The 27967-nt window shown below is 42.0% G+C and overlaps 1 protein-coding gene across 1 annotated transcript; it reads right to left on the bottom strand.

Moving 5' to 3' along the window:
- Nucleotides 1-398: 398 nt before the first annotated feature.
- On the bottom strand, nt 399-26541 carry hip1 (huntingtin interacting protein 1; the record flags this gene model as incomplete). The annotated part of the gene is made up of 29 exons (XM_080024854.1): nt 399-2907; nt 3002-3119; nt 3366-3427; nt 3575-3698; nt 4375-4480; nt 5635-5735; nt 6177-6270; nt 7407-7465; nt 7738-7848; nt 8171-8307; nt 9346-9453; nt 10084-10170; nt 10291-10438; nt 10927-11121; nt 13958-14059; nt 14177-14293; nt 14533-14621; nt 15695-15878; nt 16020-16092; nt 16394-16491; nt 17227-17370; nt 18472-18547; nt 18724-18781; nt 19486-19626; nt 20618-20679; nt 22150-22226; nt 24343-24423; nt 26037-26093; nt 26347-26541. The coding sequence occupies 29 exons, from the start codon at nt 26539-26541 to the stop codon at nt 2897-2899; spliced, it is 3015 nt and encodes a 1004-aa protein (XP_079880980.1). The 3' UTR covers nt 399-2896.
- Between the last annotated feature and the right edge of the window lie 1426 nt (nt 26542-27967).

Raw genomic sequence — 27967 nt, 5'->3', positions numbered from 1 at the left:
CAATGTAAAATACATTGTCAGGATATTGAGTTTACACACAACCCACCACACACACACACAGACACACACACACACACACACACACATACAATCACCCATTTGTGAAAAAATTCTCATTAATTCTCATACACTGACACATTATTTCCTCCAAAAATGAATCTGAAATACAACCTCTATTCATTTTCTATGAATTCCCCCAAGTTAAGAGGATTAATGGAATAGTGGCTGAAGCAATTTATCAATCAGTGATTGTTATGTAATATCTAACTGTTCCAAGAATAATATAATGAGGAGAAAGGGTGGAGAGAGACATAACTGCGTTCCCATGTGTAACACAGTAGACAAGAAAAAGAAAAGAAAAAGAAACAACAGTCACGCAGGGTTATGTATTAACAAGTTGAAATATTTATTTTAAAAACTGAAAAAATAAAAACAAACCCACCAACATAGTTTTAGTATATCATACAAAGACATATTTTCAATGTTGCTATGCGAGTATTTGTTTCTCTTTGACTACAGTGTGAGGCAGTTTGAAAGGCTTGCTGAGCTGGTACGACTACAGACACAGACCCGAGAGAGACAAGACAAAGACAGAAAGGTTAATAAAAGAATATTCGGGCAAAAAAATTACAACCAAACATCACTCAAGGTGCGTTCAATTCATCTTTCAAGACACTTGAAATACCGTAAAAAAAAGTAAAAGTGGATCTGTCTTTCCTAAATTGCCATTTTGATTTTGTGTTATACTCCAATGTCTATTAAAAGCAGCTACTATTTTGCCCAGGTGTAGAAGAACTGACAGAACATAGCTTAAATCATATTTAAATACAAAAGACCTGGAGTGAACAGTTTACTGCAAATACTACTTGCTTTGTGTTTTCCTAGTTGGAGCGGCAGAAGGACGAAAAATAATGAAACCAAACTCTGATTAATAACACTTTTCTCTGCCCTTTTTAACATACACATATGCTTCCACGAGAGAAAGAATGATTGGCAAAGTAATATTTGACCAGCGTCTTGTTAAATGAAACCAGTGTCACAACTTTTTTTAGATGCAGCTCCTGAAGCGGAGCGTCTAAAACCGAGTTACCCTTTAGACGCAGAGAAAGACAAACTCCAGGGATGAGTCCTTGTGGCCGACATCAAAACAAAAAGAAGAAGAAATAAGTTGTGCCCATAACAAAAGCCATGATCAGTTCCCCCTCACAGTATCCGAGTTGAAAGTCAGTCCATCAGTTTTCGGGAGGATAATCTGTTAAATAACAACCTCTTTATAGTGAAAGGATAATGACTTATATTAGTTATGTGTGGCGTTCATCTGCACCATTTGAGTATCCCTAATTCAATTAAACTGAATCCATACTTTCAGAGATGCAAAAAAAAAGAAAAGAAAAAAAAAAGTTGCTGCTATCCGATGATTTTAGATGAACAGAAAGCAAATAGATTATGTCCAACAATAAAAGGCTTTGAGTTTATATACACAGCTACTTGGTCTTGAGGAGGTCCACCGTGGTCCTGGCAATGCAGGCTGTTACATTAGTAAGGGAAAAATTTGAAAAACCATCAGATGGAATCATGTGGTACCCCGGGTGAATCTTACACCTTTGATGAAAAAAAATAAATGTAATAAAAAAAAAATAAAAGGGTTTGTGCCGCCTCAATCTTCCCCCCAAAAAGTGACATTCATAGTCTCTTATCTCCGGGTAAATTATCCGTCCGTCATGAGACAACAATGTGAGCAGTTCATTCACCGACTGGATCCACCTGACGTAAAAAACTAAATAAAAAAAAAGAAAAGAAAAGAAAATGCACCAACATGGGCTTCGAACTTTATATAACCACTTTTCTGCCAGACTTGAAACGGTTGTTGCTAAGGAAACAAATTAGAAACCTTCAAAGTGTTGTTGCTTTTTTTCCCACACTTCTATAAAAAGACCTCTTTAAGTGATTAAAACAAGGGAAATAACGACAATGTCCCCAAACGTCGTTGTTGTTATGGCGACGGTTCTCTCTCATCAGACCTACCCATGATGCACCGCTACCTCTGACATGATGTAGGCATGAGGTAGATGGCAGTTTCAAAGCTCACAGGGGGAGAAGAGTATCCACGTAAAAAATAAATAAAAGGAAATAAACAAAAGTGGAGGCTGGAGTTAACAGTCACGGTCGTGGGGGAGGTGGGTGAAAGGCGAAAAAGTCCAGTGAACCTGGCTGGTTGTATGGACTTAATAAGGTGATAACTTGGAGACAGAAGAGGAAGAAGCTACGGAGGAAGAGAGCGATGGAGAGCAAACTTTTACAAGCACACAACGTGGAATAGAAAAACAGTAGCAGAGCGTGAATGCCATCTACAAAGGACATAACGTTTTTTTTTGGGCTAGGGCTGGGGCCGGGACAGTTTTTGATCTCCCCATCTCTTTTGGCTGATAGCTTGGCCCTTGTGCGGTGCATCCTGGTATCTCTCGAGTAGAACTTGTGCTCATAGCTTCTGACTAGCCGTGACTTCCCTGATTGAGTGCCGTTACCCAAAAAAATCTCAGGGGTGGGGTGGGGAGAAGAAAAAAAGACAATAAATACTTGGCGGAACAGGTCCACTGAACTTGGGGGTCTGCTTCTCCCTGGTGGAGAGGAAAAGGGAAAAGTCGAGTTGCTCCGCTGGCCAACTCCTTACATCCATTTGTTCCTCCTTTTCGACGCCTGCGTTTGTCCTTTGTGGAAGCTTTTTCAGAGAAGCAGGTTTTTTTTAGAAAAAGAAGCACCTTTTGAATTTGGCTTTGATAACAACAAAAAAAGAAAGAAAGAAGAGGGAGAAAGAGACTGAAAAGTGTGTATAAATAAAAAGAGGCAGACAGAAGCACTGGTTGTTCTGGTAGTAGAGGATGGGTGGGCTGCAAGATCAGCCCGTTCCTGTGGAGAAGAAAGAGACAGATCTTTAGATGTTTTTTTTTCTACAGAATATTTTCGTGGGAACTTCTTATTGTAATACAGTGGCTGTCCTTACCGCCTTCTCCATCGCCCCAGCCCTCTGCCACCCCGGCCAGCTCATAGTGTTTCTTCCTCAGCTCGCCCAGGCGCTCACGCTCCTTCTGCAGACGTGTCTCCAGCTCCAAGACCAGGACCTTAAGAAACACAGACACAGGGGACAGGGAAAAACACACACACTTGTCATTTCACCGCAGCTCTTTCATTCCCCCTCCCCCCCCCCACGCAAACCATGTAAAAGCCCCTCAATCCTAGACAGATGGGTCACATACAGGAGACCAACTTTACATACCTAAATGATGAGCATTGATTGTACAATATATACAATTGAAACATTTACATAATTAGATTCCAGCCTTTAGAGCCTTAGCCCGTCTGCTTACCTGTGCATCCATCTCTTGTCGTTTGATCTGGGTGAGAGTCATGCTGGAGAAGTCCATTGTATCTGGATACAGAGAACAAATTATGTTTACACATCTTTTAAGTAATCAACAAACCAAACGTGTAGCTTTGAACACCCACAAACAGAGATATAAACACCACGTGATTGTGAACTATGATCTGTTTTCCCACTCAATGTGATTCTTCTCACCCTTCTCTTCGATCTGAGACTTCCCAGACTTGGTGGAGGCCACGACGGCTGCAGTGGCCTGTGTGACGCCCCGGGATGCCTGCTGCAGACGGTGCAGGTTGCTGCTGTCTTTGTCTGCCTTTACCTAGAGAGGGAGAGAGAACAGCCACATGTAAAAGTCCCATTCACATCCATTAATTAAGGTAAAGTAGTAATACCATACCATAGTATACAAATACTACATTTAAAATAAACTTATGTAAGTAAAAACAGGGAAATGTAGCTTATCTCAATGCAGATGTCCTGTGTGACTTTTATTTTATACTATTGATGGATTGATTGTTTGGCTTGTAAACATTCTGAAAATGCTTAAAGTTGGCATCACAATTACCCAGAGCTCAGTGTGACACCTTCACAATGCAAACCTTGAAAGGATTAAAAGTAAAATAAACCCTTTAAATAAATAAAAAGCAGCCACTTGTTTGTGAAGCTACAACCATGACAGGTTTTTGTGTTACAAAATTAAAAATCAAAAGAATACATTTTCTGTATATTGACCTATTTATTCATTGACTACTTGTTTAAGATGTACTTGCATAAGTAGCTAACATTTGCTCTAAACAACATTAGACTGTTTGAGTAAATGTACTGATAGCTACAACACAATATGGGTATTGCTGCTTATACTTGTTCATTACTCAGTATAAATACCAAACAACTAAGCCTACCACAAAGCCATAATTATTTTGCCATGTTCTTGTATGAACACATCCCCTATATGATCGGTCTTCTCTACTAAAACGACTGCATTCTTTGCTCACCTTTGAGGCAGCCACTAGCTGTGCTGTGCTGGCAGCTATTTCATGAGAACACACCATCAATTCCTCAAACTTCCCTTTGCCCTGCACCACCAGATCAGCGGCATCTCTGCAACGACACAACACAGAGCAGAATGAACACAACTGAAAAAACACCTGATTCGTGCACGAACTGCCATGCTTAAAACCAGATTCACTGTTTTGTTATTGTTTTGTTTTCATTGATTTTCTTTCAAAGGTGCACTATACAGTTTCAGAAGAGGGGGATTTGTTTACATTTGCAGAGCCTGCAGTTAGATGAAAACACACTCTACATGTCATTCTTAGTATTGAATAATTCTATCATCATAAATCAAAACTAAATTATTTTGAGGAACCTGGAACCAAACGTAAGACTACAATATGTTTGTAAACCAAACTGTGGGCCCTGCTGCTGTAAACAACAGTGAAACAGTAACTTTTCAGGGAGCTTTCTAACTTTAAACAGTGTTCCGGGGATCACATTTTCCTGTGAGGACAGTTTTTTTTATTCAGTTATGAGAATATACCATGGACATATAAAGAAATGGACTGAAACACGGCGCCCATTCATTCCTATGAAAGCTGCTCATTGGCGCAGAGAAGCAAAAAGGAAGCATAATCCGGAAATTCCATGCGGCCCGGAAGCATGACGTAGCATGGACGTAGCTGCATTATGGACCTATCAAGAAAGAGCGCGGAAGTCGGCGCATGTAGAATCATTCTCGTTCTGTAGCATCTGGTAGCATCTAGCCTGGCGAAAACAAACTGAAAGCCGTTAAAAGCCGTTGGGCTAATAAAACGCTTGAGGTGGTGTTTTGAAATGAGAAAACTTCCATTTTAATAGTATATGGTCTAAAGATAAGTATGAGCCTATGATTGATATCCAGAATGTTTTTGCAGAGACACAATCTTGTTCGCCGCTTGTACTGTGTGGACAGGGAAATCTGCCTACAGGTCGCATGAAAATAAGCTCCTCACCCAACCATGCAATACCAATGGCTTGGCCACATGTCCATGCTGGCTGCTCGGAGAAGGCACAGTCCTGGGGGCCTGGAATATACCTTACAAAATGTTCACTTCTCTGACACACCCAAAGTTATCTAGTGCACCTTTAAAGGTCACACTAATGTATTATTTTGGATGGGTGGTCACAGCTGCTTCCAATGCACTCTCCCACTGTTTATATTTTGAAAAAGAAAAATCATTGTGCATGAGACACTCAGTAAAGGGACTGATACTTACACCATGACCGTGGCTCCCCATCCCACTGCTTTGGAGGCAGAGATCAGGCCCTCAGTCCAGCGGGAGTTCTTGACATAAAATTCCTTCGTGGAGGCTGCCCCCTGGTGGACAAAGAAGGGAATACCAAAATAACCCTCACACTTTAATCTAGATGTACAAGACAACATATTCGAATGTATTGTTTTGTCTGAGCAGCGGCCCAATACCAAGACATATTCAAAACTATAAATATGGCCTTTGAGAAGCTACATTTGTTTCATCCATACACTGTTTTGTACCGTAAGGATTACTTTATATCAAGGTATTTTTATTCACCCCAACCCCCACACATTATTTAAGATTTGTTGAACCATATCTAGAAATACAAAATAATGCTAAAGTTAAGCTTTCTACCCATACGTGTGCATTGTAAGATATGAAACGGTGTCCAAACAGATTACATGCTCTAATGAATCCGTTTGGGGATGTCCAAAATTGGAATTAAGAGATTATGCAAAATGTCTTGTTGAGAAATCAGAAGATAAACTGCAGTTATAACCCACCCTGCCGCTCTCCACGATATCCCTTTGCAGATGTTTGGAGGACAGAACGAGCTCCTTGATCGCTTGCATCAGCTCCGTGCATGAGGCCAAAATCCTGCAGGGGGCGACAGAGCAAAGCACACACACTGTTAAAGCTGTAAACTGAACAAACGGCTGACTGCTACCACCACCAACCTCTTTGTTTTACCAGGAAGCACAACATTCGGCATATTGCCCAAAAATACCTCATATGCAACCCATTTTGGTCCACTGTGCTCAGCCAACATTTTGGAAGATGTGGAGCTCGAAACAGAAAGCAATACGCCTCTTCTTTACTTTTGATCCCCCACATTCTAGCTCTTGCATTGGCTGATGACCCAAATTCTCAAAGTAGTATCTGTAGCTGCAGCAGCTGTTTGTTTCTTTTCATAATTAGCTTGCACAGCAGGGGTGCAGCAGCTACGGAGAAAAAAAAAACTATTTTGGTGGTGCAGACTAACACTTGGTGCCACACTGGCCTCAGACTTCACGGGTTTGACTCTGTGGCTGAACTGATCAAATTCTTTCACACATTTATCAGTGTGTGACCGTCTGCAACTGCACTTAAATATTGCGTGATAAAACTGAGCCCACAACTGGAGGCTCAAATCGCTAAGTTCCTTAAAATATATATATATTTTTTTTGTTTAGCCACTTTCACTTCACTCAACACAGAGGTGGTTGCTGCTGTTCTGAGTTTAAGCCACAGATAGTTCTAGTTTTCTGAAGGTCGTAGTTTCAGCTTTAATCTTAAATATTTGATCTTTTTTTATGGGTCAATGGGTGTACTTCTATGACAGCAAAATTTATGATACGTAAGATTTGAGAGTTACACTTTATTTTCTCTGTAAGACATTAGATCCGGCGTATAGACTTTATTTTGTGAATGGCCTACACTTATATAAAACCTTGGAAAAAAGCACTTTGCATAGTTAGTCTCATTCACACATTCACACACAGACGCATACACCGATAGCAGCAGCTACCTCACACGGTGCAAACTAACCATTTGGGGTTCAGTGTCTTGCCCAGGGCGACTTGACATGTGGCAGGAGGCAAGGGATCAAATCACCAACCCTGCAATCAGTGGACGACCGCCCTACCTGCTTCGCCACGGCCGCCCAATGTGAGATGTTGAACAAAAAGACAGATCCCCTTGTGTTTCCCTGCAGCTTTCAAACCCAGTGCTAATCGGCATGTTTTTTTTTTTACCTCTCGTTGACCTCCATCTTGACTCCTGTATCAACTGCTCGAGACTTGTTGAGCATTTCCTGTTGGGATCCGCAGAGGCACAGAAACAGAGGCAAAAGAACACACTTTGAAGTTAATACTGCTGAAGAGTTAAACGGGGGGCAATGTTTGCACACACACACACACACACACACACACACACACACACACACACACACACACACACACACACACACACACACACACACACACACACACACACACACACACACACACACACACACACACACACACACACACACACACACACACACACACACACACACACACACACACACACACACACACACACCTCTATCCTGGCTGCTGCAGATTCCACAGCAGCGGAAGTGGCAGCCATTTCCGTCTCCACGAGATCTCCCAGCTCACCCTGCTGTAGCTCCAGACCTCGAGGTCGCAGTTTCTGAATGCAACAAGTGAGACTGAAGTCAGCAATACTTTTATTGTTATTTTATTCCAGGTTGTCTCTTTAGAAATTGGCTCGGGACTATGGATGAAAATTGGCACAAACATCTAACTGTGGCTAATTTACAGCAACCTTATCCTTTATCATGAATAAATAAATGAAATGAAATGAAGCAAAAGTTCTTGAAACATTTGAACCTTTTACCAATGGTTAGAATTCAGTAAAATTCCCATTTTCTTCCTAAATGAACGTGTAGCGCTTTGACCCATGTGACAGTATCCATATACAAACATAAGCATGTTGGTACGTGAGCACGCACCTCTGCAGTGGCCAGGATGGCCTCCAGAGCAGCCTTCAGTTTGCTGTTGTCTGCTGCAGCCAGGCTGTCCTGCTGCTTCACCTGGCCCAAATGAGCCAGAGCCTCGGCCCCGCATGCCTTCACACTGTCTGACAGGGCTGGCAGAGACAAGACAAGGAGGATGAAAGGGTTATTGCCACACATAACAACAGTCAAACAGTCAAACCCACTTACACTGAAATAACCCAATCAAAAAGTCTGGTTTTCCTGACAAATATAATATTTTAGAGCATTTTGAAGTGTTAGAGCTGACAGATTCCGAGGCTGCAATGTTATTCGCACTCAATTTCCTGTTGTTAAAATCTTCTTGTGTCCTCTGTAAACTCTGAATGTCTGACAGTGCCACTAGCGGGTTCAGCTGCAGTGTTAATTATAGGGACATGCCCTCAGGCAAAGTGTCAACTAACAGCTGAAACAGTCACTCTGATGGGAGGAAAAGGGAAACCTCAACTTCCTAGACAGCAGCTGTCAGACTGTCTGTTATTTTTTTCTCCAGATGCAGGACGGACAGACAGGTGATTTGCATCTAACTGCACGCAGGCTTTCAAATGCTGCATTCAAATGCTTTGGCAAAGTACGGACAAACATGGAGAAGATTGGTTCCCCCATGTTTTTCCAAGAGCCATTTTCAATTCTACACAATCTGTTGCAGTAATAAAGACTACTGGCCAGAGCCACATCATATTTAGGCAGTTTGGAACTTGTCCAGGCTGCTAACATCTTGAGACAGTACTCCTGTATGAAGCCAGCAACTTTGAGTCTAAACCCGTAGATGTTTAGGGCGGCAAATCTGCACTAAAGACACAATTTGTTTGAAAAGATCAAATTATGAAAGCCGGAGCAGGACGTTCAGATATAAACACTGCTACAAGGAATTAAAATTTGAAATGTGTTTGTGAATTTGGGCTATACAAATAAAACTGATTTGATTTGATTTTGATTTGAAAACAGACTCGCATAACACTCCCAGATGAATGTATAACCCAGTTTCATAACTCGTACTCTCCTAACCTTACTGTACATGTAACCCATCCAGAGACATGAAGCCCTCACAGACATGTCAGAACATGTACCTTTGTGGAGGCGATCGCCCACATATTAATATCAGTAGAAAGAGCACACGCAAGAACCCTCACCGTCGGCCTGCTCCACCGGCACCATGTGGGATGTAGCACTACCCTGAACGATGGTGTCGCCCACCAGGTGGCCACACTGGGTCACCACTCGCACCAGCTCCGATACACCTACATAAACACAACAGCAACAGAAAAAACAGAAATGTATCATATGTTGGTCACCTCACATCGATATATGTCTCCTATTGCACTCTTTCAAGTCATATTGTTGCATTTTCATTTATTTTACTTATGTATTGAGTACATATTTGAACAAAGAAAGTATTTTTCTTTACCACAACTTGAATATACTCAGAAAAGGCCTTACAGCTGATGAAACCCTTCTAACAACTGCTTTATTTAGGAGGAACATTAGCAAGTTAATAGCTTGTTAGCCAACAGCTAGCATAAAAAAGTTATCAGCTATAGTAAGCAGAAAACAGTATATTACCTTAAAACACATAGCTACATGTGGTCAGACATATTTTCCAGTTGGAAATTACCACTGATGTTATAGTTGTTTGTATAATTTCTCGTACCACTTAGGTACAGACATCAGATTGTGTCGACTTGAGCTCTTTCTCTGCGGTTCCAACCCTATTTTTATAATTCATGATTTTAAGTCCAAACACCCCCTTTGCACTGTACTTAGGGTAATTCATCCATGAAAATAATGGAAGGCTATAGGTTAAAATCATGTACAAGCGTATAAAATATATTTTTTTACATATAATAATACAGTATTGAAGTCAAACTTACTTGCGCTGTCGGTGGAAAAGGCCTCTCTGGCAGAGTGAAGCCGGTCCATACAGGCTAAAGAGGCTTGACATCTGGATGCTAGGTAGTCTGCAGAGTTTATAGAAAAAAACTATGGTAAAAGACACAAGGCAACAAGATGAATGCTAAGATGTAAGCATACACACAGCAGTCAGTAGCTGTGCTGTGTGATAGAATGAAGGTATTGACCGGCAGAGCTGGTGCAGCTGATGTGTGCTGGGTCGTCTATCTGAGCCAGAGAGTCCTGGATGATCTTCTCTGCCTCCTCAACGGCTCCCTGCAGACTGGACCAGCGAGCTGACACCAGCTGGCTCTCCAACGCCTGCTCCCTGCTCTCCTGTGGAACGCAAACACATACAGAGTAGGTATCATCAAGGTGTTCATTGGACATGCTCGCACCCTGAAAACATCGGCTTCATTCACTACAGCTAATTAGGGTTAAAGTTAAAGCTTTCGGTGGCCGCGCATTGGTTTTTATTCTTTCATTCCCCCCCCCCCCTCCCCCCCTCATTATCCTTTATTTAAACAAGGGAGACCCACTGAGCCAAGACTCTTTTTCAGGGGTGCCCTGCGACACATAACAGTTTATACATTTCATTAACAATAAGACATAAAGCATAACAACAAACATGGGAACATAACAAAAACATTTCCATACTGATAAATACAGACAAAGTTTTGTGGAGCTGAGGCGCTTAATCAACTTTGTGATAACTCATTTGGGCAGTGGCTTGAATGTAACCGACATTCATTGATATGAAGAAGTTAAGCAATGTAGCTTTTAAGAAAGATAATTGGAGAGGTTAAAAGACTTGAATTCTCAACCTTCTCGTTGAGCTGATTCTGCAGGGCTTCTGCCGACTTCACCCCGCTCTCCCTCTCAGTAGCCAGTGAGCTCTGGACCAGCTGTAGCTCCTCCCCTTTTACCACTAGCTCCGCCTCCACCGTGGACAGGCACTGAACCAGCTCTGCCTTCTCTGACTCCAGGGCAGCCAGCTGGGTACCGAGCACCTCACTCGACTGCATGGGGGAAACAAACAAACAAAACAAAGAAAGATGGAGGGATGACACAAACAAACAAAAAAGTTAACAATAGTAGAATGACATTGCATGGGGGACATGGTTAGGATACAGGGTTGTAGCTGTCATGACATGATGCCAGGATGTGGTGCTCTGATCTCGCAATAAAAAAAATTAAACAAACACTTTGTCTACAGCCTTTGATTCTAACAATAAGAATAATAATAATCTCGCCTCCGTTTAAATTTGCAGAGAGGCTTATAGAGTCTCTAGAGAGGTATCGGTTTACAATCAAACCAACACCGGGAAGTTGTGGTTGGTTGTGCAACTGAGCTTCAATGCAACAATCGCAAATGATGGCGACAGGGCAAGAGTTACATCAAATCCTGCGTACTGGAAATTACATGTTTTGGACTGTCGACTATACTTATTTTGTAACGTGGGTGGGTTAAATAACAAGGCAAGTCCATGAGAAGTGTTCTGCAGGTTAAGAAAAGAGAGACTTACAGCCTGGGTTGCCAGCAAGGTCCGAGAGAGAAGCGGAGAGACGTTGAGAAACGAAGGAAAAAACATAATTTGATAAGAATATGGATGCAGTAGAAGCAGCAGCAGGAGCAAGTGAGACCAAGACAGGCAAGGGCGATACAACTCTGGCAGTGTGTGTGTGTGTGTGTGTGTGTGTGTGTGCGTGTGTGCGTGCGTGCGTGTAAAAAGGAGTAAGGAAAATAAAGAGATGTGAGGGAGGACAGAAAGTGACGGGAGTTGATGAGTAGTGGCGACAAAAATAAGACATGAAGAATGGGGGGCAGAGACGGATGAGAGGGGGGTGGTGTAGGGGTGGCGGGGGGAATGCTGCAGAAAAAAAACCCATCTGAAAGTCAGGAGCAATCAGTGCAACGACTTCATGGATTATTTAACCATTAACCCCCTCCTTGTGGCTCTGACAAGATTTCGCCGCTCCTGTGTTTTCATCCCCGTCTCCTCTTTTTTTCTTTTTAAATACATGCCCTCAGTCGCCTGTTACAAACATCAACTTGGCTCAGCTGTGCAGAGATGACAAGCGCAGGCCAGCGGGGGATTCACAGGAAGGAGCAGAGGGGAGGAAAAAGTATATGTATTTTTGCTACTGTTTAAGCAATTTCCCCCTACACCGAACACTGCCGATTCAGCGATGTCTACGTAAAAAAAGTTTCTGTTGGGCTTTCTGCCGCAGGAGGAAGAGTCAGTGATAAAGAGGGGAGATGACATACAAATGGAGGGAGTGAAAGTGATGGATGAAAGACATGGACTCTGTGGGATGGTATTTAAATCACAATGAGGATCCAGGATCTGTTGCTAGCACTTGTAGTCAGGATTTCATCCCCTGAACAGCCTGATTGATTGATTCTCTTGAGTGGTTGTGTGAAACTTGGAACTTAAACTAGCCAAGGATTGATCATGATGAGATGATGAGATTTCAAAATAAAATGTTTCTGGAAAGAACAGGTTACGAGAACACAGAGCCGGCCCGAGGCATAAGCGAACTAAGCGGCCGCTTAGGGCCCCCGACTGCCTGGGGGGCCCCCTAAAAAAAAATATATATATATATTTTTTTTTTTAGTTTGTGTGTTTGATATTAACATCATATTATGCAAATGTGAGTTATCATACAAAAAAAGGAATAAAATGTTTTGGTCTGGATAATTAATAGCCTAAAAATGTAATCAGTTCATCTGGGAGGAAATCCGAAATTATGTGATTATGTCACGTTCACATCCATGCACAGTGTGTATTGAGTTTATTTAAAAACAATTGGAAATGGGGCTGCCCTCAGTTGCCCATGCACTGTGTATAGTCTATAGCCTATTTCAGCTTGTCTGTGGAAAAAAAGATACAGTAGCTGGACAACAGAGTTCTTCTGCTTCATTCCTCACACTGCATTTAAATGCATTCATTATATTACAGAGAAATATGTCCCGTAAAAGAAAAAGAGCTCCAAGCCCAACCCAGAGGACCCTCCATAATATTTTATTTTATATTAATATTTTTATGGAAAATCCATGTGTCCTTCTTCAATAGCTTCTAATTCATCTGACCCAGTGTCTCCAAATTATTTGTTCACACAAAATTTCTCAGATTTAGCCTCTTAATTTTCCTCTCAAAGTGCACCAGATTCATGCATTTCACTTTAAAAAGGTTAAAAAAATCGGGTCGGCTTGGGCCGGCTCTGCGTGAACAGCTGATCAGTGGCTTTCAGGAAGTGCAAGTGAGGTCATCAAATAATTGATGAGGACAAGAATAAGAGAGTGTGACATCAGTAGCCCATTAATAGACAGTGAAAAATGTCACATGCATCATTTATCTTCATGCGTTATTGTAAAAGACACTTTGACTTATTTGAATGGGGGCTTTCATAAATGAGTTGGTATGGTTAGCATATTGAAGGTGCACTATGCAGATTCATGGGAGGTGGATTTGTTTACATTTGAAGAGCCTGCAGTGAATTTACATAACATGTTTAGTCTCAATGTAATTCTATCATCGTAAATCAAAATAAGGTTGTTTTTTGAGGCACATGGAACCAAACTTTAGACTAGTTTTTAGACTGTTGGCCCTGCTGATGTAAACAACAAAAGTGACAGTCACTTTTCAGGTAGCCTTCTAGCTTCAATCAATGTTCCTGGGATTCAATTTTCCTGTGAGGAAAGTTTGTTTATTCAGTTATTAGAATATATCTTACAAAATATTCACTTCACTGACACACCCCAAGTTACATAGTGAATAATTAAATCTGATATCGTTGTTTGAGAAGTATAAAAAAGGAAAAACAATAATAAAGCTGAGAGTGTCAGCATACCTGTTGTGATGAGGTCACTGTGGTCTTCAGGGAGTCCAGCTCCGCCCTGCCACACAGCAGCTCTCTCTGGAGCTCCTGAAGCTCATCCAGCTGTTCTCTCTCCTGAAGCAAGAGACGACAAAGAGCCACTTTAGACAGCTTCCAGCCTATCACACTTTTAAAATTTTGAAAAAAAATTCAAACCAAAGTGAAAACCGATTTTAGAGTCTAGCTGCCCACCTTTCTGTCTGCAGCCTCCTGAGCTGACTTCACCTTCTCCTGCATCTCTCTCCTCACTTCCTCCACTTCATCCTGAGCTACACGAGCCACGGTCATCTGCCGAGTCACCTCTGCATTCTGAACGCACGCACGCACGCACGCACACACACACACACACACACACACACACACACATGGGACACAGATGCAGAAACACACAGAAATGATTAGGACAGAGGCTGGAATTTTCAGCTTGGACGGAATTATAAAAGGACAGTAGGAGGACATGACTTAAGTTGTTTAAGGTGGAGACGAGGAGACAGGGGGATAGGATATGATGAAAAATGAAGAATTGAAGTTACTCCTCTGTTTCTCACCTTCCTCAGCAGCTCTGCATGACTGTGGACCAGCTCTGTGTACTTCTCCTTCAGTTTGGTGTAGCGCTGCTCATTGGCCTGAGCCTTTTCTGGTTAGGAAGCCCACATGGACACACAGCAGAGAGAGAGAGAGACAGAGACGGACAGAGTACACCACTGTTAGCAGACAAAGTCATTTGGTCTTATTTTGACAACAACAAAACAGAGCAGCTGCAGTGTTTGCAACAACAGAATGATCTGCAGCCAACACACGCTTAGTCGAGTCACGGAATCCACCACGTGCAAAACATAAGAACCAGAAAAAGATGGAGGGGCCAGAACATGAACTCCTCACAGCACGCTAAGGGTGCTGACGTTTCCAAATATATTTCAAGAGTTAAATACAGCATGAACATGAAACATACTTCTGTCGCACTAGACGCCAAGAAAGATTCAACAATTGCATCTGTTATTCAAAAGGTGGAGTCAGGGATTTTGGCAAAAGCTTGTTTTCAAAATCACTTTTTGTCAAAACAATCCACTACCGGTCCATACAGTATGTGCACTGAAAGAAAAATCTGGTGGTGTTAATACACAGCCTAGACTCTGTAAACTGGTATGTAAACAAAGAAAATGTAAACAAAGGGGGCCCACCATAGCTAGCAACATGCCTGATTATAGTGCCTGTGCTGTGTTTGAACAGTAGTAGAGTAGATATTTAATGATTTAGACAAAAAGTGATTTTGACAACAAGCATTCTCTAGAATCGCTGACTACACTGTCTATACACTTGAAATTGACAAATAAAGATAAGAAAAAAAAAAAAAAGGGGTGGTAGGATGGCCTAGACTGGAAGAGGGGCCGACTAGTAACCATGAGGTCGCTGGTTCGATCCCCAGCACTGGACAGGAGGGTGTTATTTGTAAAACTAGTGGTGGCTGGTATGACATCTTCAGTGCCCACCATCTCTACCATTGTGTCCTTGAGCAAGTCACTTAACCCTAAAACTGCTCCAGGGGCGCTCTACTATGGCTGACCCTGCGCTCTTACCCCCTCCGAAGTGTGGTAAAAGAAGAGGGGATATATACGGAATAACCCGACTTTCAATGTGCATTGTGTAAATTGACTAATAACGATAACTTGAAGCTTAACTAAGGGGACAGTGAAGTGCATAAGGCCTTACTCTCTATCTCCGTCAGGCTGCGCTGCTCCTTCTCCGTGTCTTCTCTGACCCGTCGCAGGTCGTCCAGCTCTGCCTTCAGGAACTCACTCTCCCCGGCCGCCTGCAGCCTCAGGTGGCTCTGCTCTGCTAGTTCCGCCTCCAGCTCGTTGACACGCCCCCTCAGCGCCTGACACAAGCGCCCGCTCTGAGGAGGGGAGGGGTGGAGAGAAACAAGAGCGTTAAAAAAAGAGAGGGAGACAGTGGTGGAGTTGGTGAACGGCTTCCTGTTGTATGACATTGAGGACTTTATTTTCAAAGCTCTCTGTGAAGAGTAAAAACAAAGTACCTCCAGCCTGAAAGACTCCAGCTCCTCTTTGAGGGCCTGGATCTCCCTCGTCAGCTGCTCGATCAGACGGTCTCTGATGGATACAGACAAATTCAAAAAGAAAATTGCAACAGATAGCTACACATTTAGTCTCTGCTTGATTCTGTTCCGTGATTTTTGTGTGCATCTTACTATGCTGTCAACCTTAAAGATTATGTGCAAGCGATCAAGTGATATTTGACATCAGTCGAACGACGCATCGGCACCCTTCCATTTGAATGTGTCAGCTGTAGGTGTTTTTTGTGCACATTTTTAACAAGAATAATCATTATCATTATGCCAGTTTAAATAAAACAGACGGACAAATAATTATCTGATGTTCTTTTCAGCCTTACTTGTCGTCCCTCCGCATGCCGTTCTGACTGTTGAAGTTGAAGGGGTCTATAGCCGCCGAGGTGCCAAACAGGTCGTCAAACTTGGCCTCCACAACAGGCTTAAGATAAAAATTAAAAAATAAAGAAAAATCTCATCAAACACAGTCGTTATCTAGTGTATACGTACAATCCCCATAAGTCCTTCTTTGTAGTTTAAAGCTTTAAGGAATTCTGCAGGAGAATCAACAACTGAAACATTTCTTGCACACTTTTGGGGATTTTTCTGAGCTCCTGCGCCCAGTGTCAGGGGGTGACACCAGTGTGTAAATGCTGCCGTACTGAGAAATACAGAGAGAGTTTTGTGGAGCTGATATAGGCTTAATCAACTTTATGTCAACTCGTTTGGCGATGGCTTGAATGTAACCGACATTCATTTATATGAAAAAGTTACGCACAATAGCTGTAATGTCTTATCTAATATAGTATGACTATAATTAGATTTACAGCTTATCACCACACTTTCCCAACTGCTCATTCACTGGACCATAGGTCAAAACTGACATCAATTACATCATCATTATCTCCCATTTATATAAGCAGTCACACATGTTCTTTCTCCCTGCTTCCAGCTGTGTGACAATCAGAATAAATACCTAACACCATGACATGCCAGTATTAATATAAACCAGATGCTTGGAAAAAAAAAGTCTCAGGAAGAATCTCAAAAATATTTCACAGCAGAGTCCATTCATGTGTACACTGCTCCCACAAACACAACACGCCTGCCACATATTTGGTGACTGCTCGCAGTAGCAGCAGCAGCACAGGTGTGAAATGATGATGTCACTATTTACCGGCACAGCGGGGACGTCCATGTCCACCAGGTCTTCTGTCTCCACCAGGTGCTCCGACTCGGGGGAAGACGACTCGGCGGGGATCACCACCACGGGGCTGATGTGCTCCGACAGAGCCGACGCACGCAGGAAGTTAGGAGGGTTCTGCACACAATCACAATCAGCTCAATTAGGTAGGGTAGTGGTGGTAGGATGGCCCAGACGTAAGGTGGCTGACCAGTAACCATGAGGTCGCTGGTTCGAACCCCAGGCACCGGACAGGAGGGTGTTAGTACTAAAAAATAGTGGTGGTTGGTGTTACATGTACGGTGCCCACCACCTCTACCATTGTGTCCTTGAGCAATTCACTTAACCCCAAACTGCTTCAGGGGCGCTGTACTATGTCTGAAACCCCTCCGAAGTGTGGTAACTTGATGGGGGAAATGTGAACAATGAATTTGGACCTTGTTGCTTTTGAAATTTGAAATGCATACTGAATACTTGACATTTTCTTGGCTTCTTTCTTGGCTTATTGTAATTTATTTATGAAATGTATGTCATTTATTTTCAACTGATAAAATGTATGTGAACTATGAAATTGCTGTGAGTATTTTAGTCATTTATTTTGTTAGTATTCAGTCTTTGAGTCTGGAATAGAGGATTTTACATCCCTTACGAGAACAATTCAATAAAAGGAATTCAAAAAGACTGCTAGGCTTTTGTACATTTTAGGGAAGGGTACAGTTACACATTCCCCAAAATGTATTTTACCCCTATAGCTAACTCTACTGGTGTTTGGGGAGACTGGACCAACACATACATAGTGCTTGAAAGGACTGAAAAAAGAACCGTCATTAGAATAATGAAATTCCTTCAATAGAACTAGGTGCAAAAGGAGTGTAACTATGATGATAATGTGCAGAGCATGTTTTTTGTCATGTCATGTGTTATTAATGGTTAAACCCTAAAATAGATATGAGCTAATTTAGGTCAGTGTGAGAACTGCAGCCTACGTGTCTATCTACTCACTCATTTCCATTTATATCACATGGTATCGCAGCGTATATAAACATTACCAGTATATACATTGCTACAGCTAACAGAACATGTGAGCTAAATGAAGGAGAGACATTAATGGTGAAATAGACCACAGGATTAATGAATAGGTGAACAGGAACCTGGAATGGCAATAATGGCTATACTTAGTGCTGCTTAGGTGTGGTTAAAATGTGGAAAATGGAAGAATTAGTGAGGGGCGGTCCTCACCTCAGGCAACTGTGGGATCTGAATCAGCCTCTTGAAATACTGCAAGTTACTGGAGCGATAGAACAAACTCTTTAACCTGAAACAGAGACGAAGAGAGGGGAAAGGAAAGACATTGAAAAATGCATTCATCACGGTGCTAAGAGCTCCTTCCTCGAGGTCGCACTCAGCCAGCGAGTGCAGTGAGACTGTGTCCGACTGGATTTCCGCCTGTGTGTGTGTGTGTGTGTGTGAGACTGCAAGTGAACTCCATACTTTTTGAACTGTTCCTGGAAGCGATCTCTGTGGCCCTGGAGAGTGTCTGCTGGAAGGCCTGCAAGCACACACACACACACACACATACAAAAACACAAACATGTCAGTGCTAGGAAACCACAAAAAAAGTACAGGTATTTTGTATTTGTAGATTCTGAAAGACTTCTTGAAACTGAAACTTTGTGCATTTGTTTGGGTTTATCCAATAGAGCTGTTCAAGGTTTTTTTTAGTTTTGTAACTGTGAGAGAAGAGGGGGTGATCTTTGAACCTTCTGATGAAAAGTGACCTCACCACCACATTCACTGAAAACCACACACAATATTTCTGTAGAGCGGGGGTGCTTAGGCAAAAAATGCAAAATCACTGGTCAGGAAGCGAAAGGCGATTTATGACGAGTCTGTGAAGTCGAGACAGTTTTGTGTATCCAACTTAAGAAACCTTACAAAAAACAACAGTAGAGATTTCTAAAAAAAAATACTGAACATATAACTAATTTGATTGACTTTGTGGAACAATAGGAGTTTTTGTTGAAGTTCTAGCACCCCGAATAAACTTCAAACTGATTTTTTTCAGCTTTGAAAAATGTACAATCTGACGTGTGTTGTATGTGAATTATTTTTAATAGGTAGCAGTTCCCTTTAACTTGAAGTCACTCAATGCAATCACCAGACTGGAGTTAACAGAAATATTTAAACCAGAAGAAGCACAATATTTGCATCTTGACCAAAAAGCTTATTGTGTGTATACGTTGCGTCACTCACAGGAGTGCAGCTTAAACAGCAGCTTGACGGTGTAGTCGTACAGATGGCTGCTGTCCAGGATGACTTGGATGAGGGGGGCCAGGCGGCACTGGCCCGCCGCCGTCACCGACACCGACCGAGACATGTCTAACGAGCTGAAGACTGGAAAGAGGGAAAAACACACAGCAGATCAATGGATAGCATTCACAATATCCATACGTGGCTACTCAGGCTGCCGTGAAGCCATCGGATGTCATTTCCAAACACAGCAGGAGTCAACACACACACACACACACACACACACACACACACAATATTCATTTAAACGTCTTTGCCGGCAAAAATAACTAGCCAGCTCCTTCTAATTAAAAAATAAAAAGTAGGAAAAACGGTTTAAAGGGAAGCAGCAACCTGAACACTAACAGGATTGTCCGACTCCCTCTCAACGCCACCCACCTAAAGCTAGACCTCAAGAGCCTCTGTGCACTGCAGAGGTGGGGTTTCCCACACACACACACACACACACACACACACACACACACACACACACACACACACACACACACACACACACACACACACACACACACACACACACACACACACACACACACACACACACACACACACACACACACACAGTCTCTCTATCTCTTTAGCACTTTTGGTGTGGTGACGTGATGCTTTTAAAATAAACCTGACCAGAGGAGGAAACTGACCACAAGCTCTGTGGGATTTGGTGTGTGAGGTGACAAAAGGCTTCAAAACAAGAGACTAGAAAACAACCCTATGATTTCCTCCTGTCTATTTACTGTCCAAAGCTCTTCCTGCATTTTTGTCTGAATTCGTCAAGTCCCTGCCGCCAACCTTTTTTTTAAATTTTTTTATTCCTTTCCATAAAACACATTAACCCAGAATGACTCAGCCCAGACAAGAACAAGGCAACAGTACAGTGTGTAACCACTGACCGTGTTGTGGCAGGCTCAGTCAGACGAGGTGGAGCTTTCACATTACCCTATCTACGGGGTCTATTTCTGTGTACCATTATGTCCAGGGCACCTTTCAACTGTAAGGCGTCTTCCTGTGTTATTCAATCTGTGTTTGTGTGTGTGTTACAACAGGGGTCAGATAAGCACAGATCAGAATAGCTTACCACCCAGGAAGAGGTTGAGCTCTAACTCCAGGTAGTCAAACATCTCCACCGTCAACTGGAAGCTAAAGGGGAAGGGGGGGGGGCAGAAAGAAAGATAACAGCTATTTTTTTAACAGCCTTTCAGCAAGAGGCACACGTTTGTTTTCATCATATCATCTTGGTAAATGCTGATCAATGATTAATGCTTGATCAAGAAAACCAACCAAATGTATTTTTCAGAAAAAATTCCCCCAGAAGGTACAGACTTTTAACTACATATAGTGCGGTGAGAATAAAACTAAAAGGACACATTTTCAAAGTATTTTTTTCTTGCGTTCCCAATTTCTTGGCTCTTTTTTCGTTAAACACAAAAAAATCCGCGCTAGGAAACCAAAAACTATTCAGGTGTTTTGTATTAATACACAGTGAAAGGCTTTTTTTAAAAACTGAATCTGCATGTGATTTTTTTTTTTGTTAATCCAGTGCGGCTTTGAGAGGTTTCACGGTTTTCGTTCTTTAACTCAGAGAAGAAGGTGTGATCTTTGAACCTTTTGAAAAAAAAGTGTCCCTTCCCCTCACACATTCAATGAAAACCACACACGTTATTTCTCTAATGCTGGTGCTTGTTCTAGCTCGCAGTTGATTTCGCCTATGATCAAATCCCATTAGCGTGCACTAATCAGGAGGATTTATGACAAGTTTGAGCAGTTGAGATAGTTTGGTGTCTCCAACTTGGAAACTTTACACAGAACAATAAAGAAAGATTTAGGAATAATACTGAATAAATGACTCATTCGATTGACCTCTCTTTGTGAATAACAAAAACATGTCAGTGCTAGGAAACCAAAAAAACACAGGAATACTTTTACTTTCTTCAGGCCTATGGAAATCTACAAGATTGAACAATATGAGAATAAAAAACAATCCCTTTTTGGGTGGACCGCTCACATCACATTAAAGCAAATAAACCTCTGATGAGTTGCTAGTGGACACATTAGCTTGTTTTAAAGCTGAACAGGTAAAAAACAAAATGTCTACAAGTGAAGCAGGTCATTTTACCAGCCGCAGAACTAAAAGTGCTCCGAAGGGGATTTGAACAATGCAGAACAGCAGCAATGATGAAGAACAAAGAACTGCAACCTTTTCTCTCTATATCTTTCTACCAGGTCTTTTGTCTAAGCCCTGTGATTAGATGCTAGTGTGAAAAATAAGCTTTGAAGAAAGAATACATGACAATTATGACTATTAAATTCATTAAAATTCAAAAAATGTGTTCACCATTGTTTCTTTTGAACCAGCGTGAGCTGAAAAACACCTCCTTGCTGATCTTAAAATGATCCCAATTAAATAGCTGTAGCTGCTTATTCGTGTGTGTGAATGTCTGCTTTGCTGCATCGAGATGAAAGGATCTTTCTGAGTTTCATTTAATTTCATATTTTGCTCAACACAGTTATATAAAAAAAATATATATATATCTTTCAAATCTGGATGCTTGGGGTCCTGCTTGAAAATATATATAACTTTAACAATCACAACAGGCAAGAGGCACTCACAAGTTATTCACGTCGTTCTCTCCCGCCTCGTCAAGCTGTCTGTTTGACATCTGCAGGTTGCCGGGGAAACGGGGGTTCTGAAAGAAAAGACAAGGGAGGAAGCTCAGCCAGCCATCTTGTTTGAGACCAACACATACCCATCATCATTCATCATTCACAACCATGTGCATGCTCTCTTAAATGTATGCTTGTTTAACAGGAGCACTGGCTGGTAAATTTTACATTTACTCGAGTCACAATTCGAACAACTTGGAATTTACTTTAGTATTTCCATTACATGCTACTTTATACTTCTGAAATGTCAGTTTCGAAGCCTGGCTTGTACTGTATCGGGGGATCTTTATATTGCAGTATACAGCAGCTTCTTTTACTTAAACTGGTAATAACTGATTGTTGAGCCTCTTGAGGGCATGTGAAACAAGTTGTCAGCAAACAGTTGTATGCGTACACATTCTGCAGATACAGAGTAGAACTATTTTTGAGCCGTGTTTGTCTTCCATCTGATGAATGCAAGTCCAACATTCACTCCTTTTAGCTCTTATCTGTCTCCACCAACTCCTCAGACAAATAATCTGTCTCTTCGGCTGCGAAATGCACCGCTTAACTAGGCGACTAGTAGCTAACTGTGTCTGTCTACTGTTTGGTGCTAGGCATGTTGTGTACGTACAGAGGGCATCTGTTAGACGAGAGCAGTGAAAACAGTTCAGTTTCAGGCCAGAAAACTTTAACAACTGGCTGAAAAAGTGAATCAAGAACTCTGTAGAGTTAGGAAATAAGGAGTTGTCTATGGCTTCATCACTTTCAGCGACCCTTTTCACATACATACAAGTGATTTGATGTTAACATTAAACAATATTAGACGGAGCAGCTTGAAGTAAAGGATCTGAATAATCTAGGGCTGCAACTAACGATTATTTTGATAATCGATTAATCTGTCGATTATTTTCTCGATTAATTTATTATAAATCGATTAGTGTTTTGGCCCGTAAAATGTCAGAAAATGGTGAAAAATGTTGATACATCTTCCAAAGCCCATTTTGACTTCCTCAAATGTATTGTTATGTCCAAAACACACAGATATTTCAGTTTACTGTCATAATAGGATTAAAGAAACCAGAAAATATTCACATTTGAGAAGCTGAAATCAGAGAATTTGGAAATTTGTTGTTAAAAAATGACTCGAAACGATTAATCGATTATCAAAATAGTTGGCGATTATTTTAATAATCGATTAATAATCTATTAATCGTTGCAGCTCTAGAATAATCCCTTAACCGAATTGTGGTTGGTCAGTTTTTGAGACGATTGCAGTAGGGCTAATGTCTTGTTTGGACTTTGACTGCTCTGGTGCGCTGTTTTGTCTCCCCAGTCAAAACAAAACCCTGACTCTGAATCAAACAGGCTGTCGGCAGGCTGGATTCATAAAAAAAACTGTAGCAGTAAAATTTGCATTTCTCTGCCACCTGGAAGATATTCTAGAGACTATAAATAACAGATACAGACCATATGAGGTTTAGATTTATCTTTTTAGAATACTGGAATAATGTACAGCACCATATTTGTATTGAAATATGCGTGCAGATTCGCAGGTAGATGGTGAATATTTAGCAAGTAAAAAATTATCCAGGCAGAAATTTCGTTGAGACTGTGTTTGCAGGAGTGGATTGCTCATTAATTAACCTTTGTCTGATGTGTGACCAGATCATTTATATTTCCTTTTCCTTAGAGCCTATAGCAGTTATTTTAGACATGAGTGTGCGGCTTGGAGGTCAACCTGTGTGCTTGTGTGTGCAACGAGCATAACCACAATTTTAGCACATACAAAGTTCAAAGTAGAGACCTGTGAAATAGAAGGTGATCAGTGGTTTTCTCTGCTGAAGCGTCGCCATTTTCCCTTTCTACCTCCGGTTACTTCTTGCCCTCAGCCTCAGGTAAGAGCATCAGCTAACCACATCTTCCTGCGATAGCATCGACACTGCCTTTCTGGGTATCTATTTGCACTTCTCCGCTCCACTGTCTCATAAAAAGGGGCTACATTACAGATTACTTGAGAGCCCATTAGTGTAAAAGCCAGAATGTTCTATGGAGGCAGCCCCCCCCCCCACCCCTTGCACTAAAAGGAGAGTCTGAGACAAAAGATAATGAGCGTTGAGGGAGGCTGGCGCTGGGATTTTATAGACCGGGCCCACTCACTTTGATGTGAAACTCCATTTTGGTGATGAGTAGTTTGAGGTAGATGCTGCACAGCTTCCCATAGCCTTCACTCAGATGACCCTGGAGAGGGGTAGGAGAGGGGGGGGGGGGGGGTTAAGAGAGAGAGAAGAGAGACATGATCAAAGGTAAGTAAATCATCTTTTCCTCTCCTACAAGACGTTTGGAGGAAATTGATAGTGGCACTCGTTGTGGCTGAAGGCAGCATACGAAAAACATGAACAGACTGAGATCCCAGAAGACCTTTTTTTTTTTACTGTGGGGCAGAGCTAAACCACAGCAGCAGATATAGTCGCTACCACTGCTGCTGCTGCTGCTGCTGCTGCGTATCTTTGCTGTAAAAGCCTCCGGAGCAGGTTCAATTCAGTCCACTGTGAAAAAATCTGTTGGACAAAGTACAGATTTGGCCAATTGCTTCTTACTTCCTCTTCCCTTGAGCCTGGCAGTAACGGGGCTGATGACACAACAGGAAAGAGAGGCCACAGCCCCCAATAACATGGACCATAGCTTCCTGCATCCTCCTGCCTACATTGACATCACCAGAAAAACCAGTGATAAAAAAAATGTAATTCCAGGAATACGGAGCATAACCGGCCCTCTATCCAAGCCAGTGTTGGTTAAATCAAATCAAATCAGTTGTATTTGTATAGCCCAATATCACAAATTGACATTTGCGTCAGTGGTCTTTACATTCATTCCATACAATATGATACAATATGATAAAATATGACACCCTGCCCTTACACCCTTAGCTCGGCTGAGAAGAAACTCCCAGTAAAAAACCCTTTACCGGGATTAAAAAATGTTTGAAGAAATCTCAGGGAGAGTTGACAAAGTAAGGGATTCCTCTCCCAGGACGGACATGCTGCAATAGATGTCATAAGTAGAGAAAATCACGAAGGATTTTGATCATTGACCAGATGTCATGGTTAAGAAATAACTGAAGAGTGGCAGGATATTACACAATATAAACCCTGTGAATTTCATCAGGGGCATGTGTGGCAACACTGAGATCAATGCAAAAGCTATCACCAATGAGACTTTTCTACAATGATTTTTCGACATTTTTTTTTTTTAACTCTTTAAATGGCTGGGATTTTTCCTGCACAGAAAAACCCGGCTGACTAGGATTATGTAACATTACTGTCTGTCAGCCACGTAGACATTTAGCTGGCAGGCGACTGGGCTGTGAGATTTTACAGTCTCACGGTTAGCAGGTTTTACACGACTCTGTCCATCACCGTCTGTCACTCCGAAAGCAGCGGGGCTGACTAGGAAACACTTGTGTAATCCAGTGATTTAAGAGACAAAATACAAGTCTCGTTAATTAAAATTTCTACTCATCTTGTAAAAGGTTAAATCAAAGGGTTAATTGCTGTCTGTTGCACTTCTGGCCACACTTGTTTTCCCGCAGCTGTCAAAAGCCAGACTTGGACATGATTTTCGGATGAGGAGGGTTAATGAAATGATTAAACCCCTCCCAAACACACACACACACACACACACACACACACACACACACACACACACACACACACACACACACACACACACACACACACACACACACACACACACACACACACACACACACACACACACACACACACACACACACACACACACACACACACACACACACACACACACACACACACAAGTCCCAGTGTCCTTACCCACATCCTGCTCATATCAGTTAAATCAGCCTTGTTCCTCATGGAGTCCTTTATCACCTGGAGGCACAGAGGTACAAAGAGAAGGAAAATAGTTCATATAACAGGTATCATCATCAGGTATAATGAACTCAACATACACAAAGTATTTTCTAAGGGGTAAATGACTATTTTCACACAATTTGATCGCACGCACACACAATTACAAGGCAGATACAAAGCTGCAATGGACCAGGCTTAACGATGTGTCCAGATGTGTTTTAGTGATATGTGAGTGGCAATGGTGTGTCGTGGTGTCTGTCTCTTAACGTACGTGTGGATGGCCGTCTCGCAGCAGCTTGTGGAAGACGTGGCAGAACTTCCAGCAGAGCACGGCGTTGCTGGAGAGAGGGAGCCGGTTGACCGCCGCCCAGAAAGTGTGGGCGCCTTTCTCATGATGGGTGCCCAAGATGCAGGGTGAAACAGGGGCACAGTCAAGGATCACTAGGGTTATGATGGTGCATGACATTTTTTTATTTTAAAGGCCTACTTCACCGGTTTGAATATGAAGGTGTATTGAATTCTGAGATCCTATGTAGTATAAATGTGCGAAAAAAATTGAAATCGGTTCATCCTAGCCTGAGAAAAGGCAGAAAGAGTGTTTTTTTAACCCTATATTTCTCTTTCTCGTGACATCACAGAAAGAGAAATATAGGGTTAAAAAAAAACTTACTTTGTAAATATTACTGTGATGTCTTTTACTGTGACATCACAGTAATATTTACAAAGAGTTTTTTGTTTCGATCTTGCACTAACGTAACCCTACAGCCACGGGTGCAACAGCTTCTCTCACACACACACACAAGGAAATTAAATTAGCACACTTATAATCCTCACACATGCGCTCACACACACACATACACACACACACAATGTAAGGATATTCCTGGCATGTTTCTCTTTGACAGCCACCTCCTGTGTGTTGATGGCCTTATTGATGCTGACGGCCTGTGAAGAGAGGAGGAAAGGAAGGAAGGAAGGAAGGAAGGGGAGAGAGGGAGAGAAATGGAGAGCACAAATCAGCTAGCAGCATTTTACAGAAATATATAAAAAACCTCCAAAAGTGTCAAGTGTTTCATTTGAAAAATTCAGCACCCTTCTACCAAGCTGCCTTTTCCCTTTGTTTAACCACCTGGGGAATAGGAAGCAGCAGAGTGTTCTAGTAGAGAGGGACTGACCCATTTTCTGCAGAGTTTAGTATGCAATGCAGGAGGCTCTGCGGAGGCCAACATCTGTCTGATAAAGTCCCCACACTGACACTTCCCCTGCATATGTGTTTCTTTACACCGTCCCACCTGCTGAACACCGTCGGCTGAATCTTTGTTTACATTCTACTCTATACATGTCATGATCCTGAATCCAGTGTTCATGTTTGTTGTACCGAGACAGACAGACCTAAGCCAATACTTTCCAAAGACAGAAGCAAATGCGTTCACATTTCAGAGGGGAGACTATCTAATCCTCAGGGGCCCGGGCCGTGAGCAATGCAGGCTAACTGAGATAGCACCGACAGATACTCACGTGTTGATAATCACAGGAGTATCTGTGTGTTCTGTGAAAGGAATGTTGGCCAGACCTACGAACTGAACCCCCTCCAACATTTTCAGCTCAACATTTTTAAAGTATCATCTAACTCGTCTCATAGCTAGAAGCACTGGAGGAGTCCCAATTGCCGAGTTATACACACACATTCTCCTTGACGTTAACACACGGTGACATGAAACCCTCCAGTAGTTTTAGAGGTGGTAATTGATGCTTAAATCTCAGCCTTTTTTTGTTTTTGGGGGCCGCTTTGCTCATTTGATAAGAGAGCAAATGCTAGCAGCTTGCTTTGTGAGGCAGTACTCTGTGCTATCATGCTGATGTTCTCATGTGATGCTTCTTCTTTAGGTCCC

Source organism: Ammodytes marinus (genome assembly GCF_949987685.1).
Source record: "Ammodytes marinus genome assembly, chromosome: 3".
Classification (NCBI taxonomy): domain Eukaryota; kingdom Metazoa; phylum Chordata; class Actinopteri; order Uranoscopiformes; family Ammodytidae; genus Ammodytes; species Ammodytes marinus.
The sequence above is the reverse complement of the archived record's forward strand: the minus strand, read 5'-3'. Positions and strand labels throughout refer to the sequence as shown.